The sequence below is a fragment of the Elephas maximus genome, chromosome 2 (assembly GCF_024166365.1).
Source record: "Elephas maximus indicus isolate mEleMax1 chromosome 2, mEleMax1 primary haplotype, whole genome shotgun sequence".
Taxonomy (NCBI): domain Eukaryota; kingdom Metazoa; phylum Chordata; class Mammalia; order Proboscidea; family Elephantidae; genus Elephas; species Elephas maximus.
This window is the reverse complement of record NC_064820.1, coordinates 158,266,597-158,284,029: the sequence shown is the minus strand read 5'-3', so window position 1 is coordinate 158,284,029 and position 17,433 is coordinate 158,266,597. Positions and strand designations below refer to the sequence as shown.

At 40.7% G+C, this 17,433-nt stretch overlaps 1 protein-coding gene across 1 annotated transcript in view; it reads right to left on the bottom strand.

The window, feature by feature from the left end:
• Positions 1-459: 459 nt before the first annotated feature.
• The window catches only part of KCTD16 (potassium channel tetramerization domain containing 16), a 335,686-nt gene continuing 318,712 nt past the window's right edge, over positions 460-17,433 (bottom strand). Inside the window, exon 3 of the mRNA XM_049873973.1 lies at positions 460-914. Within this exon, the coding sequence (XP_049729930.1) occupies positions 460-914 (455 nt within the window). The remainder of the gene's footprint in view (positions 915-17,433) is intronic.

The following is a 17,433-nucleotide window of genomic DNA, read 5'->3' as shown; positions in this document are numbered from 1 at the left end:
CCTTAAATAAATAAAAGAACAAAATTAAAAATCCAAACAGATGCCCTTGGGACCGACCCCTTTCTACCATATCCCCATTCAGAGAAGGGAGGTAGAAGGTAAGAGAAAAACCCAGTTTGGGATAAATGACTCCCATGGCCTCTCAGCTACTCTTAAGTAGCCAGGTCCCATTATATATAAGGTACTGAGCACATGGGATCAAGTTAACAAAGAAACAACAACAACAAAAAAGGTTTTCTTATACTTTCACATCTGGAAAGAAATCTACCCTGTGGATTTACAGGTTAAGGTGAACTAGGTAAAGTAGGCAGTAGAATATCGATGGGCCATTGTGTACTAACAAAAGTGTATTATTAGTAGCTTTTTTTTTTTTTCCTTTAAAATATGAATTCTTTTTTAGGAGGTTTGTTTCAAAATGGTGACACGGTTTGTTTCTCCTCCCACCCCCCAAGCCTTCCCCTATAGATGATACTTTCGTAAAAGTTCAGATTGCCAAGGATGTTTTCTCTCTGGGAATCGATCTGGAATTTTGATCTTTAGGAAATCCTGGATACATCTCTCCAGCTCTTCCTCTATTGAGAGCTTTTCCTTAACAGCTTTTTTTTTGCTGCTCATGTTTGACTCCCTGGAGCCCGAGGTGAGAGTCCGGAGCAGATCGCTTTTCCGCCGCATCTCTGACTGTTGGATCAGCTGGACTGGGCCCTTCTTGATGGGACGGTCCAGAGTCTGGATGTTGGTCTGGCGTGTCACTGGCCCACAGATGACTGTCTCCTGGGGAGAGCTGGCCTCAGACTGGCTGTCGCAGCTGGAGGTGGAGAGATCGTTGCAAGACGTGCCACTCTCCCCTTCTTTGTCACCCTTGCCATTCTTGCAGCAGCAATCACAATGGGAGGATGACCACCTGGAAGGCTCACCTGCAAGGGAAGCACAGAACCCAAGGGATTAATGCCAGCCAGCTCAGCGTGGAGTAGCATCTTAACTGAACACCACATGTATGATCATCACTCAACTGTGTCTTTACAAGAAGTGGGGCGGTGCTCATGGTGGGCTGCAACAGGAGCAGCCAGAGCCAAGGCCACTGATAGGAGGCAGATAACCCTGGCATACTGTCTAGAAGGAAATACAGTATTCTGCTTAAGCTCTTGGGCATTGGAGTCAGACAGCCCTGGGTAGGAATATTCAACTATACCATTTACTAACCTTGTCTTCTTGGCAAACTCCTACAAAACTTCAGATTCCTTATCTGTAAGATGAGGATAATAATTTTTCTAAAATCTAGAATTCTGGGAAGGATTGAGATGTCAAGTAAAATTTGTAATGCAGTATGCAGCACACAGTAAGCAATAAATAAATGCTAGCTTAGTTTTACTGTGGCTGATGTTAAATCCTAATCCAAAGCTCCATGTGACCACGGTCAGATAGATGCAACACGGGGAACCTATGACAGCGGCATGGCAGCTCTTAGTCCTGCAGGGCTAACTTTGCACCAGGCCCCATCTAAGCTCTGTGCATGCGTTGGATCCTCACAAGAATGCCATGAACTCAGTAGTTCTACTTCCAGGTTCCATTCAAGGAAGCTGGGACCTCAGGAGATGAAAACACTTGCCATGGTTTTCACCATTTGGAAGTGTCAGAGCTGGGATTTTAACACAGATCTTCCCAATGCATAATAAAGGCAATTAACCATTTTTCTTCATTTTTTCCTGCCTGTAAAATTCTTTCTTAGCCTTCAAAACAATGTTTAAGCTTTAACATCTCTCTGAAGTCTTTGTTCACCTCTCCTCAGAAATGCTTACCATTCTTTTTTTCTGAGTTATGGTTATCTTTTGTAAATGCCTCTATCATTGCATATATCACATTCTGTTATAATTCTTTATTACCTTATGATTCACCTTATGAATTCCCTAAAGTGGACACAGTGAAGTATCCGTTGTTGTGATCCAAGAAAATAGCCCAGGGCACAGTGTCGATGTTCAATAAAAGGCTGCATTCTGGTTATAACTTTTAATTACCTGGATTCAGTCACACCTGAAGTTAGTACTTCCAGTAGGCTTTTCGATTACCTGGTACACTAAATTCCCTGTTATTTTTAAGCCAGTGTTGAGTCTCCCTCTCCCCATCCCCCTGCCTACCAAAGAATCTTGACTCTTGTAACACTGCACTCAGCTATTTGGAAACAGGGCCATATTATTGTTGTTAGCTGCCATCACACTGGGTCAGCCCTCCACTCATGGTGACCCCAGGCACAAAGGGGAGAAATGCTGTCTGGCCCCATACCATCCCCACGATCAGTTGTGGATCCATAGGATTTTCACTGGCTGATTTTTGAAAGTAGATTGCCAGGCCTTCCTTCCCAGCTCATCTTAGTCTGGGAGCTCTACTGAAACCTGTTCATTACCATGGCAACGTGCAAGCCTCCAGTGACAGATGGGTGATGAACATGCATGAGGTGCACTGGCTAATTAGCTAACCCAGATCTCCCCCATGGAAAGTGAGAATTCTACCACCGAACTACCAATACTGCCGTTAGAGCCATTTTACAGATACGTAACTGGAGACTCCATGAACTAGAAAATCCACAATCATGGTACAAAGCAACTTCCTAGACATAAGTCACTGCTTCTAGGCTTCCACCTTCTGAAAAGCTACCATCTTCCTAAAGTAATGGGCTTACTCTCTTTAATGATATATTTATGTGCTCAAGGTTTCGTAAAGTTCATTGCACTTAAACTATAAAAAATATGGTTTAAGTACAAAAAAGATACTGATATTGAGGAACAAGAATAATTTAGTGCTTTATATGCTTTAAAGAGCACCCAGTTTTGATTTGCACTTACATAATTTGCACAAATGATAGGTCGTATTATACAATAGGATCTTATATTATTGCTATTTCTAATATAGTCAACAGAGGGAAAACCCACACTAGAAGCCACTAGGAAAGCTATCTCATAGCTTCTTGTATAATACCTGTTATTTTACATACCAAAATGATTTAAACATTGACAATAATTTATCTTGATACAATTCCCCGACCAAATCAAACCAAACCCGTTGCCATCGAGTCGATTCCGACTCAGAGCAACCCTACAGGACAGAGCAGAGCTGCCCATAGAGTTTCCAAGGAGCACCTGGTGGATTCAAACTGCCAACCTTTTGGTTAGCAGCTGAACTCTTAACCACTATGCCACCAGGGTTTCCACAGTTCCCCAGAGGGGGTTAAAAAAAAAAAGTTCCTGTAAATCACGACTCCAAAAGTAACTCAAATCACTTTTTAAAGTGTGACCAGGTAATTATTGTATTTATATACCCATCAAACTAAACACAACAATGCAATTAGCCAAAAGGAATCACAACAGCGGTGAGGTCCTAGTTATTTCAGGCTATTACAAAATAAGTATCTTCCATGCAACAGAGATTGTTCAATGTGTACCAGCTGGTAACTGAAAATACCAGCAATAGAAAATGGCTTCTGTCTACCTTCAGAGGGCAGATTCTGCCCCTGCTTCTGAAAACCCTTCAATCCTTGTATTAACAAGACTCGATTGAGAAATAGTCCCAATCAATGAACTGGGTTAAAGAAAACTAACCACATCGACTTAGAGCTGATCTAGTTTGATCCTTTATTGAGAAAAGTTCAGAAATTGAACTTAGCTTTTAAAAAATAAGGAAAAGGAGGAGGAGGTGGAAAGTTAAAGAAAAATATGCCAGAATATGCCTGCCTATTACCTGAAAACAAGATAACAAATTATTTTGGCCATAAGCCCTGCTAAACTGTAGAAATGCAAGCCTTGAGTTTTCTTACCCAAGAGTTACTTTCCCCATGGTAAAGCCATTCCATTCAGAGGCCTCAGAGGGAAGCCTAGCTCTGCTTTAAAAGCTATTTTAACAACACAAACATCACCATGTGAGGGATCCATGTGTATTCATCTGGAAAACTGCGTGCAGTCCTCCACCGCATGGCCAAGCCAGGAACCTGGCACCGAGGCAGCTATTTCTTTCCTGAACCACAGGGATGATCACGGATTGAAACGTCAGCTGGGATCCTCCACCTTCCAGGCAGATGGAAGTATTACTTTCCACTTATTCTAGGTGATAGCTCTATTAAAGGGAAATTGAGGAACTTAATTTTAGTGTAGCCTATTATACTACCACGTGCTTCAATGTTTTCTGAGAATATTCAAATGTTTTACCATTTTGGCAAGATAAGTCATAAGATGGCTCCTGAAGTGTATATATTTTATTGAAATCTAGAAAGAAGATGGGATTAATACAGACCAGCTGGAGGAATTATGTGGTGAATCATTTCGAAATTTAAAAAGTAATCAAACGTGTGAAAAATAAACTACCCTGTTGTTGTCTTTTTTTTTCCCCCCTTTTCTGAACCATTGCCTGCCTGACCATTCTCTTCCCAAGAACTTATCTACGTGGCGAGGGAATGTAAAACGACAGCATAGAGGTTTTAAACCAGAATACAGAAGTGATGTATGTAGGTGCCATTGAGGTATGCTCACAAGTCTGAAAGTATGGAAGGATCTGAAAGGTCAAATCTGTAACTCAAGGTATTCTAGAATCCCCACAATATAGCAAATAACGATTTCATAAATACCTTGGTACTTCAAATTGCAGCATCCTTTCGCTACCAATTTGCTATGGTTTCAAAAATCACTTTATTGACTGGAATAATTCTCTCCATTTAGGGAGAAAATGAGTAACAATTGATTATCCACAATTTGATGTGGGGAGAAAACTATTTCATTCCAAGAAAAGTCTGATCTATTGATATAAAACAAAAACAAAACAAAACAAAAAAAAACTACTGCCTTTTGAGAGTTTATTGCCTAGTCACTTATCATAGAGCCTAAAAGCTCTACCTTATTTTTTAATAAGCCATTGCCGAATTTGCTGGATATTATATCATTTTTGGTGCCTAGCACATAAACCCCAAAACTAAACCCATTGCTGTCCAGTCGATTCCGACTCATCATGGCCCTATAGGACAGTGTAGAACTGCCCTCTAAGGTTTCCAAGACTATAATCTTTATGGAAGCAGACTGCCATGTCTTCCTCCCATGGAGCAGCTGGTAGGTTCAAACCACTGACATACTGGTTAGCAGCTGAGTGCTTAACCACTGCACCACCAGGGCTTCTGTCTGCCTAGCACACAGCAGAGATTTAATCAATGACTGATGAATGAATGAATGAATGTCCCAAACACATATGTGAATTGTATCAAGTTGATAGATAACATAGCAGAGAAGGTCCCAGGCTCCAGAATCAGACCCCACAATTTGTCAGTTGTGAGATCTTAAATAACTTTCTGACCTCACTGAGTGTTGTTGGTTTCCACATTTATAAAATAAGGATAAGAATAGTATCTTCTTTACAGGAGTTTTAGGAAGGTTAAATGAGATAGTTCATATAAAGCATGTTTAGTGGTTTGTGGTGCACAATTAGCATTCCATTCACTCATTCGTATTTGTTGCATGAAGCTAATATAAGCCAGACACTATTCTACATAAACAAAACAAATCAGGAACTTATTAGACACAATTATTATATTTCTACTGCTATACTATACAGCCAATTCTCAGATCTGGCTGGAACATCATGTTAAGAAGGACACTGCTGTTTCAAAGGGACTCATCGGGAAAACGCATAACCAGCCTTTAGCAACGTCTGCCTGGAGAACTTGGAGAGTAACCACAAGCATGTACAGTGTCTGGGACATAGTGTGTGAAAGGCAGGGAGGAAAAGGAATGGGCCTTTAATTTCTAAGGCGGTGCTTAGAAATTAAAAAATGGGTAAGTCTATCAGGATTAAAAATGTACTTGTAGACACATCACAGACATTTAATTCCAGACCAGGAAGGGATTTGTATTTTGGATTATATGGGGAGAGGCCGAGAAACTCAGCTGTCCCCTAAATCCTTAAAGCCCCAAATCTTTGAGCATTTTACACCTTGGAACAATTGTGGAGCAATCAAGTGAACTATATGATTGGTCTTAGCCCTCTCCCACTGCAACCCTAACTGTAGAAGTCCTAACTGGTAAGGAAGAAATAACAGAGGAAAGACTACAGAATATGTCTTCCCTATGAAAAATTCAAATCGAGCTGAGTGAAACATGACTTAGCAAACTCACAAAGTACTTATGCATTTTTAAAAGAGGCCACTCGGTAATCTACCCACACTTCAAATCCTCCACCTGCTAATGGCTGTGAACACAACGCACATCATTTACAGCAGCAGCTGGGAAAACTGCTTCCCCTGTCCTCTTGTCAATGATGTAGGAGCCTGCCAGTCTGGGAGCTAGGTGGCCAGATTTAATTTATTGAGACTGCTGAAAGACTTTCTCGGTAGCCTGGTTGAAAAGTCAATAATGGCCAAATTGATGTTTTTTATAATTCTGCTAACCTTGGAAAAGATATTGCATAGTGGAGATTGGGAATAGGCTGGCTGTGTAAGCATCTAAGAAAAATGCATCTTCAGGCTTGACAATCATCATTTCTTGCTTGTTGTTAACCTTTTCCACTCAATGACATTTGGTCTTGGCTGGGCCCCACTGGGGCTCCTTGTTAAGAAGGTGGCAAGAATGGGGACGGGCAAAAAGTTCAACTATCTATTCATCAGTCAGGGCCAGTCAGGAAAACAACCACCATATTGGTTATCTTAACAAAGGGCATTTGATAGAAAGAATTGATTCAATATATATTGGAGGACTGAAAATGAAAAAAGGTGGCACTGAAGAGACAAAGATAGTAACTTCAGGAGGCAGCTACCACCCTTGCAGCATGGGAGACATAGAAGGAAGATGAGGTTATTAGAATCTAGAAATTTGAGTAGACATGCTGTGGAGCTGGGACCGCTCTGTCTGAGGAGGGCGTGCTGCCCCACTGGTACTGGTATCTCTTAAGGGGCTTGGCTCTGGGGTTTACAGAAAAAATAAAAAGGAAACAGGGACCAACTGCCTCTGGGATAAATAAAAGCTGGGTTGATGCTGATATGAACCGAAACAAACAAGGAGTTAAGTCCTTTCTCTCCTCATATCTTATAGTCTTCTTCTAGCTCATCCCCACTGACAGAACCTATCAGAAAGCCAGTTAGGCAAAGGAAAAATGTGGTTAGTGGTAGCCCAGCCCCAGCATCACAGAGCACAGCATACAGGGGCAGGTTTGGAGATGAGACAACAGCTTAACAGCCAGCACACTGAACTAACACTACAGGGAATCAAAACAAAGAACTTGGCTCTTAACCTACTGGAATGTGAACTCTAATGGAGGAGTTAGAAAGAAATAAAAGAGAACCACTATTACCTACCAGCACACTACACTAACCCTGAGAAGGATGCCAAAGAAACAAAGGACACAGCTCTTGATCTACTGGAATGTGTACTCTAACGGAGGAGTTAGGAAGTAGAAATAAAAGAGAAAGGCTATTACCTCAGTTCAGTTCCTGACATGCTGACCTTTTTTATACCCTGGAGTTTTGTATTTGCTCTTCTCTCTGCCAGCAATACTTATCCTGCCTTTCTTCACATGTTTAAATCTTTCTTATCCTCAAGAGCTTGGCTTCAATAACACTTCCTCAGAAAGGCCTTACCTGTTGACCCCCCCACCCCAATCTAAACCAGTCCCTGTCTCCTGCCCTTTGCTATCATGACACCACAGTGTAATTAGAGACATGTTTATTTGTTTAACATTTGTCTTCCCCACTCAACTTTAAGGGCTGTACTTGTTCTCTTCTGCATTCTAGTGCCTACCAAGGCACATACAGGCCAGATGTCAGGACACATAGTAGACGCTCAGTAAATATCTACATAATAAATGAATGAGAGAGTAAATGGATGATGAGCATAAAGAATAATTCTTGGTTTAGAATGTGGGAAAGAGTAAACCTTCCAGAAAAAGAAAAAGAAGAATCTGACATGTAAAGGTCATTGGAAAGGAAAATATATAGACATATCACTAGACATTTAATATAGGTCATCACCAAACTACTAATATGCATGTGGTAAAAACGTGCTGACCACAGAGAGATAGGCAAAATCCATGAGGCAAGACAAGGCCTGCCAAGAATTGGAGGGGGGGTGGAATATATATATGTATATATATAAACAATTGATCTTCACTCATAATGATTTATTACTATCAAGAAATCCCTAAAGGCATTAGCCAACTTAGATAATAATTAACTTTGCTCATCATTCAATTCATAGCCTCTATTTATATAATCTGTCAATTTTGTGATGTTCAGACATACACTCCCAGCTTGGGTTTTTCATCTGTTCAGGTTTCTCTCTAAAAAAAGCAAAACGCATAAAAACAATGCAACGTGTAAGGCAATAAATCCTGAATTTTAACTCTCTGCCTTACTGGCTTGTTCTTTCAGGTATTTCTTGAAGACACATTTATTCCATTTTCCAGGTCTATTTCTCTCGTTTCTTGCTTTCTTTCTCTTCATTTTCTCATCTTAAACTCAGCGTTTTTCAGCTATGCTCATATTTGATCACCCCTGACCAAAGAGCCTTCATTTGTTTATTTCATAGGGAAATTATGTAGCCCATCCTCATCCCTTTCCCTACCTGGTTCCATCCTGGCCATGTTACTTTTTTTTTTTTTATAAACCAGGACAAATCCCTCAAAGCCTACAACTTCTCTCAAGCAATATTGAAGAGTCTTTTTTGTCTCCCAGAATGAGATGTATGTGTTAGAACTATAGGGTTTTTTGACCTTCCTTCTTCCAGCAAAATCTCCCTTCTTTTCCTTTAGAGGCTCCTGAAAAGGCTGTCCTATTCCTCAGCCACGTGGGAGGGCATGTGATCCAAATTTTATGGGTAATTCTCACCCCCCACCTCCAGCCAGAGTGGGTGACTCAGGCATGGGCATCAACTCTAGCTAGGTGAATCAGAGTCCTCACTGGGAATGTTCTTCTGGACCTTATGGGTAATATGTGTTCTTTGACGTGGGAGGCTGCTAAGCCAGGAGGATGTGAATCTAGTGACCATCTTTTCTACCAGTTGGAGAGGTCATTCTTGCAGAAGGAAGCCAAGCAAAACAGACAGAGTTCAGATACAGTGAAGAGACAGTGCCTAGATCTGGCTGAGTCTGAAGTCAAGCACATCCCTAGGCTTATAATTACATAAGCCAGGAAATTCCCTTTCTGCTTAATCTAGTGAGAGTTAATTTTGTGTTCCTTACAAGAGTTTTGAACACCACATCAAAATCATATAAACACTCTTAATATCTATTTAATTTACCTTTTGCCATTCTCTGAATGCTTGTGAGATTCTAGCACTAATGTTGGTCAGTGCTTTAGGGGATAGGTGCTATTACTTAGATAAGCTACTTTGTAGATGACTTGTTTCTTCTCTGGAATGATAGCCTTTTTGCTACACTAGTCCTAACAAGTTTGACTAACACTCTCAAGAGACTTACTAAGGCTCCCCTGCCACTTGGTCTACATAGTGATTCCAAAAGTGAGTAAGGTAATAGCTGTACCTCCAAAGCTAGAAACTTTGCACCATAGTAGTAAATATCATTTATTGAGGACCCTCTATGTGTCTGTTATTTTGCTTAGCACTTTACGTACTTAATTTAAACTTTATAATAATCCTGTTAGGTGGATGTTATTCTTCCTTCATTTTTTATGGAATAGGATTTTGTAGCTCCAAGTTTATTACCTGACCCAAAGTTACGTATGTGGCAAATGGAAAAGCAAGGATTCAAACACAGATCTTTTTAAATCTAGAGCCTTTGCTCTTTTTGCTGAACACATTACCCAATATCATGAGAATTTTCTATTAGAAATATTTAAAGTATCAACAGACCCAAAGCGTTAAAGAGTAGACTTTAAGACATGACAATCCCAGTGATTTCAGCCTTTCAATAACTTCTTGAAGTAATCCATTAACTGAACAAATTGAAAATCTAGACTTTCTTAGGTCTTTTATCATTATATTTATATGAGGAAATTCAGTTCCCTTCCCATTGGAAATAATTATTTCAAAATAATTGAAAATGACTAAATGAAGGATGCTAAGTGGTGCTGGTGCTCTTTCTGATGTTTGGGGTGCTTTGCATCCCTCCACCATTCTTCAGTTCTACCAGGACTGCCATAGCAGCTATCAGCAGTGTTTGAAGTGTGCACTTAATTAGCGTAGGATAAAAGCCCCTTGCCAGTTAATTAAGATATAATATTTGCTAATATTGCTTAATGAATATTCAACAACTAACCAGTGTGTGATACCCTATCAAAATGGGAAAAGATCAGAACACAACAATCTATGCTTTACTGGCAAACACAAATTTAAACTCTGCCAATATTCCTGGCAAAATAAATAAATAGATAAATAAATAAATAACCAAACCAGCCAGGAGCAATTGTTCGAGAGCTAGAACCCATTTTTAAGGGGTTTGAGGTTGCGTAGACAACCTCCAAAGTATGGGAAGCACAGCCAGGAGAGAAGACAGCAGATGATAGTGCAGCACCTCGCTGTCAGCAGGCCAGGGCCACCTTAGAAGTGGGTCTGAAAGTCACAGAGTGGAAGGCAATGTAAGAGTCACTGAATGGCTTCATTTTACAATGAGGAACCCACAGTCTAGAGATGGGAAGGGTCTAACAGGGATAGACTCTTAGGAACTGTCAGAGCCCAACTCTTGGTTTGGAGCACCGTCTGGGATCATGTCAAGGACACAGCCGGGAAGGCAGAACCATGTGACCAAAAGGTTGATAAATCAAACCCAAACCAGAGGATTGCACATCTGAACAGTCCATTATCTGAAAAAAATAAAAAATACATGATGATAACGGTGCCATACATTTATTGAGTGCCGACACTATGCCAGACACAGGGCCGGGCACTTTACCTGCAACATCTCATTGAATCTTCATAATCATGGAAGGGAGGTAAAAATTACAATGCCTAATTCCTACCTTCCAGGGGGCTTACCAGTAGCCATCGAGTTCATTCCGAGTCGTGGTAACCCCATGTGTTGCAGAGTAGAGGGTTTTCAAGCCTGTGATCTTTCAAAAGCAGATTTTCAGGCCTTTCTTCTGAAATGTCTCTGGTTGGGTTCGAACCACCAACCTTTCAGTTGATAGTCCAGCATTTAACTAGGATAAAGTTTCCCCGGATGCCAGGGAGGCTGCAGTGCTATCATAGAGGTTATATCAACATCTAAAAGGCCTTCTTTCAAAATATATAGCCTTGGCAGAAGAACAAATCTCGAACACCTCAGTGTGAATTAGTTTTCACAGTGCTTCTCCTGACAGAGGAAACCTAAGAACCCAACTGAGGGAGCAATGCTGGCAAATGGTAGTTATTCAACAAGAATTTGATGAATTAATAAAATATGAGCACCTAACCATGTGACATGCATGCTACTAAGTGCTTTACAAACACTTTAATATAACAACAACCAGGCAGGGTTTCTCACCCTGAGCACTACTGACATTTCTGGCCACACAATTCTTTCTTGCAGGGGCTTATCCTGCGCATCACATGATGTTTAGCAACATCCTCGGCCTTTACCCAAGAGATGCCAGGAGCACCACCAACAGTTAGAAGTCTTCCTTCCCTTGGCTGTGGGGCAAGAATTGCCATATTTCACCTGCAGTGATTCTGAGGGCAACAGGAATTCCTCAAAAGGGGGTACATTGTGCATTGTGGTGACAGTCCATTGGTACTTCTTTATATATGATTTACTGGCTATCACTAATTCACGCTAATTACATACGTATGTGCAACCTTGGCATATTGACTGATTCAGCCCTCTGACACACAGAAATATTCTTCAAGCATGCAGCTCACCATTGCCTCATGCTTAGTTTACTTAAAACAGTCTTTCAAGTGATTTTACAGCAATGAAAGCAAAGGAGTGCCACCAACATAACTTAGCACTAAAAATTCACAGATTGGAGGGGGTGGAAAATAAATTGCATGGTCTCTGTGATAACCGTGGGAAAGTTAGAAAGGAAAGAATATATTGGGAGATATTTGAGTTCTACATTGCACGTCTTTGGTTACTAAATATATTCTTCTCTCTGCATTGCTGATTGAGACCCTTTGTAACACATTTTTAATTGTTAACATTTGGAATATAGATGGAAATAACTGTTTTTTGAAGAAAAAACAAAAAAGAATTCTAAAAAAAAATGATTTCTACAGCAGGGCTTTTCTCTTCTCTCCCATCTTGATCAGAAAGAGAATTTTCTTTTTCTCATCACATCAAGCTCAGTTTTATCTCAAAACTCCAAAGTTACACGAGGTTTCCTTCAGATTGATAGGTTTGTGAATATTTGTTGTTGTTGTTGGGTGCTGTCGAGTTAATTCTGAGTCATACTGACTCTATAGGACAGAGTAGAACTGCCCCATAGGGTTTCCAAGGACGAAATGAGAGGAACCATACTTGAAGGAAGAAAAGAAGATCAGTAGAGTAAGAATGTAAGTAGAGTAAGGTAGGAAAAAGTGAAAAACTGAGGACAAAGAAACACAAATACAATTATTAGCACCAGACAAAGTTTAAGAGAGCAATTATGAGACAGCAAGTGGAGAAGAGAAGGAGGCAGAAAGGAAAGAAAAAAGACAGAAGGGGAAACAGAGGTAAAAGAAGAAATGCCAGGGCTGGCCATGGCAACAGAATGCATTCTCAAGCAGAATTTGGAAAACAGATACAGGACGAGTCTAGGAAAATGGAATATGTTTTTCAAGATTATGCTACTGGCACATGCAACATGACTTTGGAGAGTGTGGAATTTCTTGCTGACTTCCTGGAGAAAGTGGATCTAGTCTAAGACACACCTGAAGATAAATAGAAATTAGCTAAGGGGAACAGGCCCATCAACATTATATGAGACAGAGAAGATAGTGTGTGCGATGGCTAGAAGTGAGGGCAAACAGGCACATTAGAGGAGGCCAGAGCAGTTCAGGGTGGTGGAGGAATGGGGCTCAGGTGGTAAAGGGGAGAGAGAAATGGAGCCAGATCACAAGGGGCCTTGCACTCACGTTAAGGAAGAATGGGGAATCACTGGAGGGACATACACAGGAGAGTGACCAGACTGTTACTGTGTTTAAAAAGATCACTCGGTTTGATGGGTGGAGGATGCACAGCTCTGAGAACGGCCAGAGTGGTCAGGGAAGATTGCAAATTGCATGTGGAGACCAGTTAGGAAGTTGTTAGAAAAAGCAAGATCAGAGGAAAATGTAGCCTAGGGTATTGGTACGGAGAACAGAAAGAAGCAGCCAGATTCCAGAGCTATCCAGGAGGAAGAGGGGGCAGATCTGGGTGAGAGGAGAAGAAAGAGTTGTAAAGAATGTTCCCACAAGTTTCTGGCTTAGGCAGCTGGTGCATGGTGCTTTCATTCTCTGAGGTAGGTAACCCAGCAAGAGCAAGAGGTTGGAGCGGGGATGGAGTGAAGATAATGAGTTCAACCTGGGGATTGTTGTGGACCTGTAGAACACCCAAGTGGCTACATCCTGGTCTCTCTCTTAGTAAACTCCATTTAAAATTCCTCTTTTCCATGCTTCTCTAATTACATAAAGATCCCTTTGTTTCAACAATCTTGTGTGACATGCACATATCCATATAGTCATATTGAACAGTGTGGTGTGAGACAGAAAGCTAGCCTCAGCCAAAGGAATGTGGTTTTTATAGGAAATTTTAATTTTACTCTGTGTTAATTTTATCTTTCATTAGACTATAAGTTCCCTGAAGGTAAGTTCCTACTTGAAAGAGAGTTCGTGGCTGAAAATTCTACTCATTCCACAATGACTAAGATTTCAGAAGAACCACGATTTAGCAAACTATGAGACATTATAACACCTAATATTTGTAAAATACTTAATAGATTTTTGAGCCATTTTCAATCATTGTATCTCATTTGATCCTTGCAATTCATGTAATGTTCAACAAATATTTGATTGGTCTCTGCTAGACACCCTTTAGGCAATGGGTATACAGGTGGCCATAGGGAGCTTACATTTTGATAAGAAAGATAGCCTGTAAACAAATAAAAGACAATAAAATTTCAGACAGCAGTAAGATCTGTGAAGAAAATAAAACAGGATAGTATGGTGGAGTACACTGGGGTGAGAGGGTAGCAAATAGTAGATAGAGTGGTCTGAGGGCCACATCTCCAGGAAGTTGACTTTTCAACTGGGATCTGAATATCCAAAGGAAGTCAGCCTGTAAAAAAATCATGAAATTAAAGTCATTATAGGCAAAACTGAAGACCAAATGCAAAGATCTAGAGGTAGAATAAGATGCCTTGAGCAAGAAATAGAAAGAACAATTACATAGCTAGTGTCATGGATTGAATTAGGTCCACCCAAAAATGTATGTATCAATTTGGCTGGACCACGACTCCCAGTATTGTATGATTTTCCTGTATGTTATAAATCCTGCCTCTATGATGTTAATGAGGAAGGTTGGGCAGCAGTTGTGTTAGTGAGGCAGGACTCAGTCTATAAGATTGGATTGTGTTTTAAGGCAACCTCTTGAGATATAAAAGAGAGAAGCAAGCAGAGAGATAGGGGGACCTCACACCACCAAGAAAGCAGTGCCAGGAGCAGAGCGCGTCCTTTGGACCTGAGGTCCCTGTGCAGAGAAGCTCCTAGTCCAGGGAAAGATTGATGAGGGCCTATAGAAAGAGAAAGCCTTCCCCTGAAGCTGACACCCTGAATTTGGACTTTTAGCCTACTTTAGTGTGAAGAAATAAATTTCTCTTTGTTAAAGCCATTCACTTGTGGTATTTCTGTTATAGTAGCACTAGATGACTAAGACAGCTAGGATGTAGTGAGACAGGAGGAATGATAGGAGATGAGGTTGGAGAGGGTGACAAGGCCAGGTCACATAGGATCTTAAAAGATACAGCAAGGAGTTAGGATTTTATGTCAGACAATAGGAAGGATGGTTTTATCTAAGAGATTATAATTTAATATATCTTTATTAAAAGCTTACTCTAGCTGCTCTCCAAAGAATGGGTTATAGGTGAGCAAGAACAGAGGCAGGCAGACCAAAGAGTAGGCTATTACAGACATCCAGCCAAGAGACAATGTGGATGTGCAAATAGGGATGATGAGATAAATTTCCTTATTCTCATTTTACAGATGAGAAAAGTGAGGCTTAGGAAAGCAAAGGATTTAAGTTGGCTATAAGAGTGGAATTTTTTGTTTGTTCATAATTCCAGTTTTTCCAAGGTATGTATAATAATATATATAATTCCAGTTACCCCACAGTGTGTCAGTGTCTAGGCATCCCAATCCATTCATTATTCAAATCCTCAACAAAGACCAATTTTTGACATCAGATGCTCCGGCTGCCTCTGGCTCTATCCTGTGTATTAGAGAACTTATTCTGTTAGTCCTTCTGCTGATCCACACCTGCTAGGGTTGTTTGATTGACTTCACCAACTAGGAGCCTGGAGTTTTATTCTACAATCAGGAATCATTATATTGTTTGTAAACAATGACAGACCATGTTAAATATGCATTCCAGTTAATTACTGCCTTCCCATGTGCAGTCTTCACTGTCTCATTTCCATCATCCTGTCACATCTTAATACCTGACTGTGTGTTCCCTGCAAGAGGGAGAGAGAAAAATAGCTGCAAACGCATTAAAATGCAAGAAGACAGCCCTGTACCCTGATGGATTCGTAGAAACAGGAGCCAAACCTGAAGTTCAAATGCTATTGAAAACTAACAAGTTTTCGGTATGTTCAGCTTTATGTTATTGCTTTGTGTTTGTACGTTAGGTTTGTATTCAAGGGGCAGAGTTTCCAATACATTTCTATTACAGCCCAAGTTCAGCTCCGAACATGAATTAATAAAGAAACAGAAAGTAAGGTCCATTAGGGTCTAAGACATTTGGCTTTTATTGTTATTTTTTAAACAGCAGGACCAAGGCGTAGTTGGAAACATTCTAGCATATGGTTCTCTACCTACAGAGCAGCAGTCTTTGCATCAGAACCCTTGGAACAAAGAAAGAAGTCTCCATATGGTTTATTAAATACCAACGATTCTCACATGGTACAGTACAGGTGTTTCTAAATCAAGCTGCACTATAGGAGATGGGCGGTTTCACCTGGTGGTGAAGAGCATGGGCTCTAATGTCAGGCAAACATCAGTAAGAATCACACTTTTACTACTTATCACTTGTGTCATCTGAGCAAGTTACCAAACCTCAGTTTACACACCCATAAAATGGGGGCAATAACAGTAGCTTCCCCTGGAGTTGTTTGAGAAGTGCTCTCTGCATGATGCTTGCCCTCCGAAAACCACTCAAATAAATGTATTCATGTTGTCATTGTTAATATTATTCTTAAATTGCCAGTTTCTTAGAGGCTATTACTCTGTTTCTCTCATGTGAAAAGAATAAATTTGCACATAAAATATGAGCTTTTTCCCCCCATCAATGGGCTTGGCTTTGGCCTACTCTACCTCTCTATGAAACGAAAGGCCTCTGGCCCATCCCATGTGTGAGGAGCTGGCAGGCCAGGGTTTCAGGATATAGTGAAGGCCGTGGGCGAAGGGGCCTCTCTTATAAGGTGGGAGGTGTCCTGAATCAATCATGGGTTGAGACCTGTGTCCCAGGCCCCCATCTGGCACCGACCAGTTACAAAGCCTTGGCCAAATTCCTGAAATCCATATATTTTTTTCTCATCTTTAATGTTGACAGCATCATGTCCTTGGGTGGCACAAACAGTTTGCACTCATCTACTGACACAAAGGTAAGCAGTTCAAACCCACCCATCTCCCATGGAGCAACTGGTGGGTTCAAACCACCAACCTTTCAGTTAGCAGCCGAGTACTTAACTACTGAGCCACCAGGGCTCCTTCCAGCTGCAGCCTAGGAAACTCTATGGGGCAGTTCTACTCTGTCTCATTGGAACTTTATGAGTTCAAATAGACTTACTGACCCCTAACAAAAAACCTGGCCATTTAAATACTTCTAGTTCGATGATGGTGCAGTGGTTAAGAGCTCAACTGCCAACCAAAAGGTCAGTAGTTTGAATTCACCAGCTGCTCCTTGGAAAACCTATGGGACAGCTCTACTCTGTCCTACAAAACCATTGAGTCAGAATCGAATCAATGGCAATAGATTTGGTCTTTTTTGGTAGTCCATTCATTATTACAAGTTTGCACTTTATCTGAGCATAGGTACTTCCTCACCTACATAGCTTAAAGCTTAAACTTCATTTTCCATCTGTGGCTAAGGGTACTTTATTTAGAAAATCCTGATTTCCCTCCTCTCAAGTCTTTAAATACTGCTTTGAATAAAAACTGTCTATGTGGCACACAGGTGGATTATCCGATAGCCAGAGTAAGCATGGGTTTACTTGTGCTTACTTATTAATCTGTAGTGAACAATTTCACATGTGAAACCCATTACAGATTAGTAGGTAAACACAAGTAAGCCCGTGCTTACGTGTCTTAC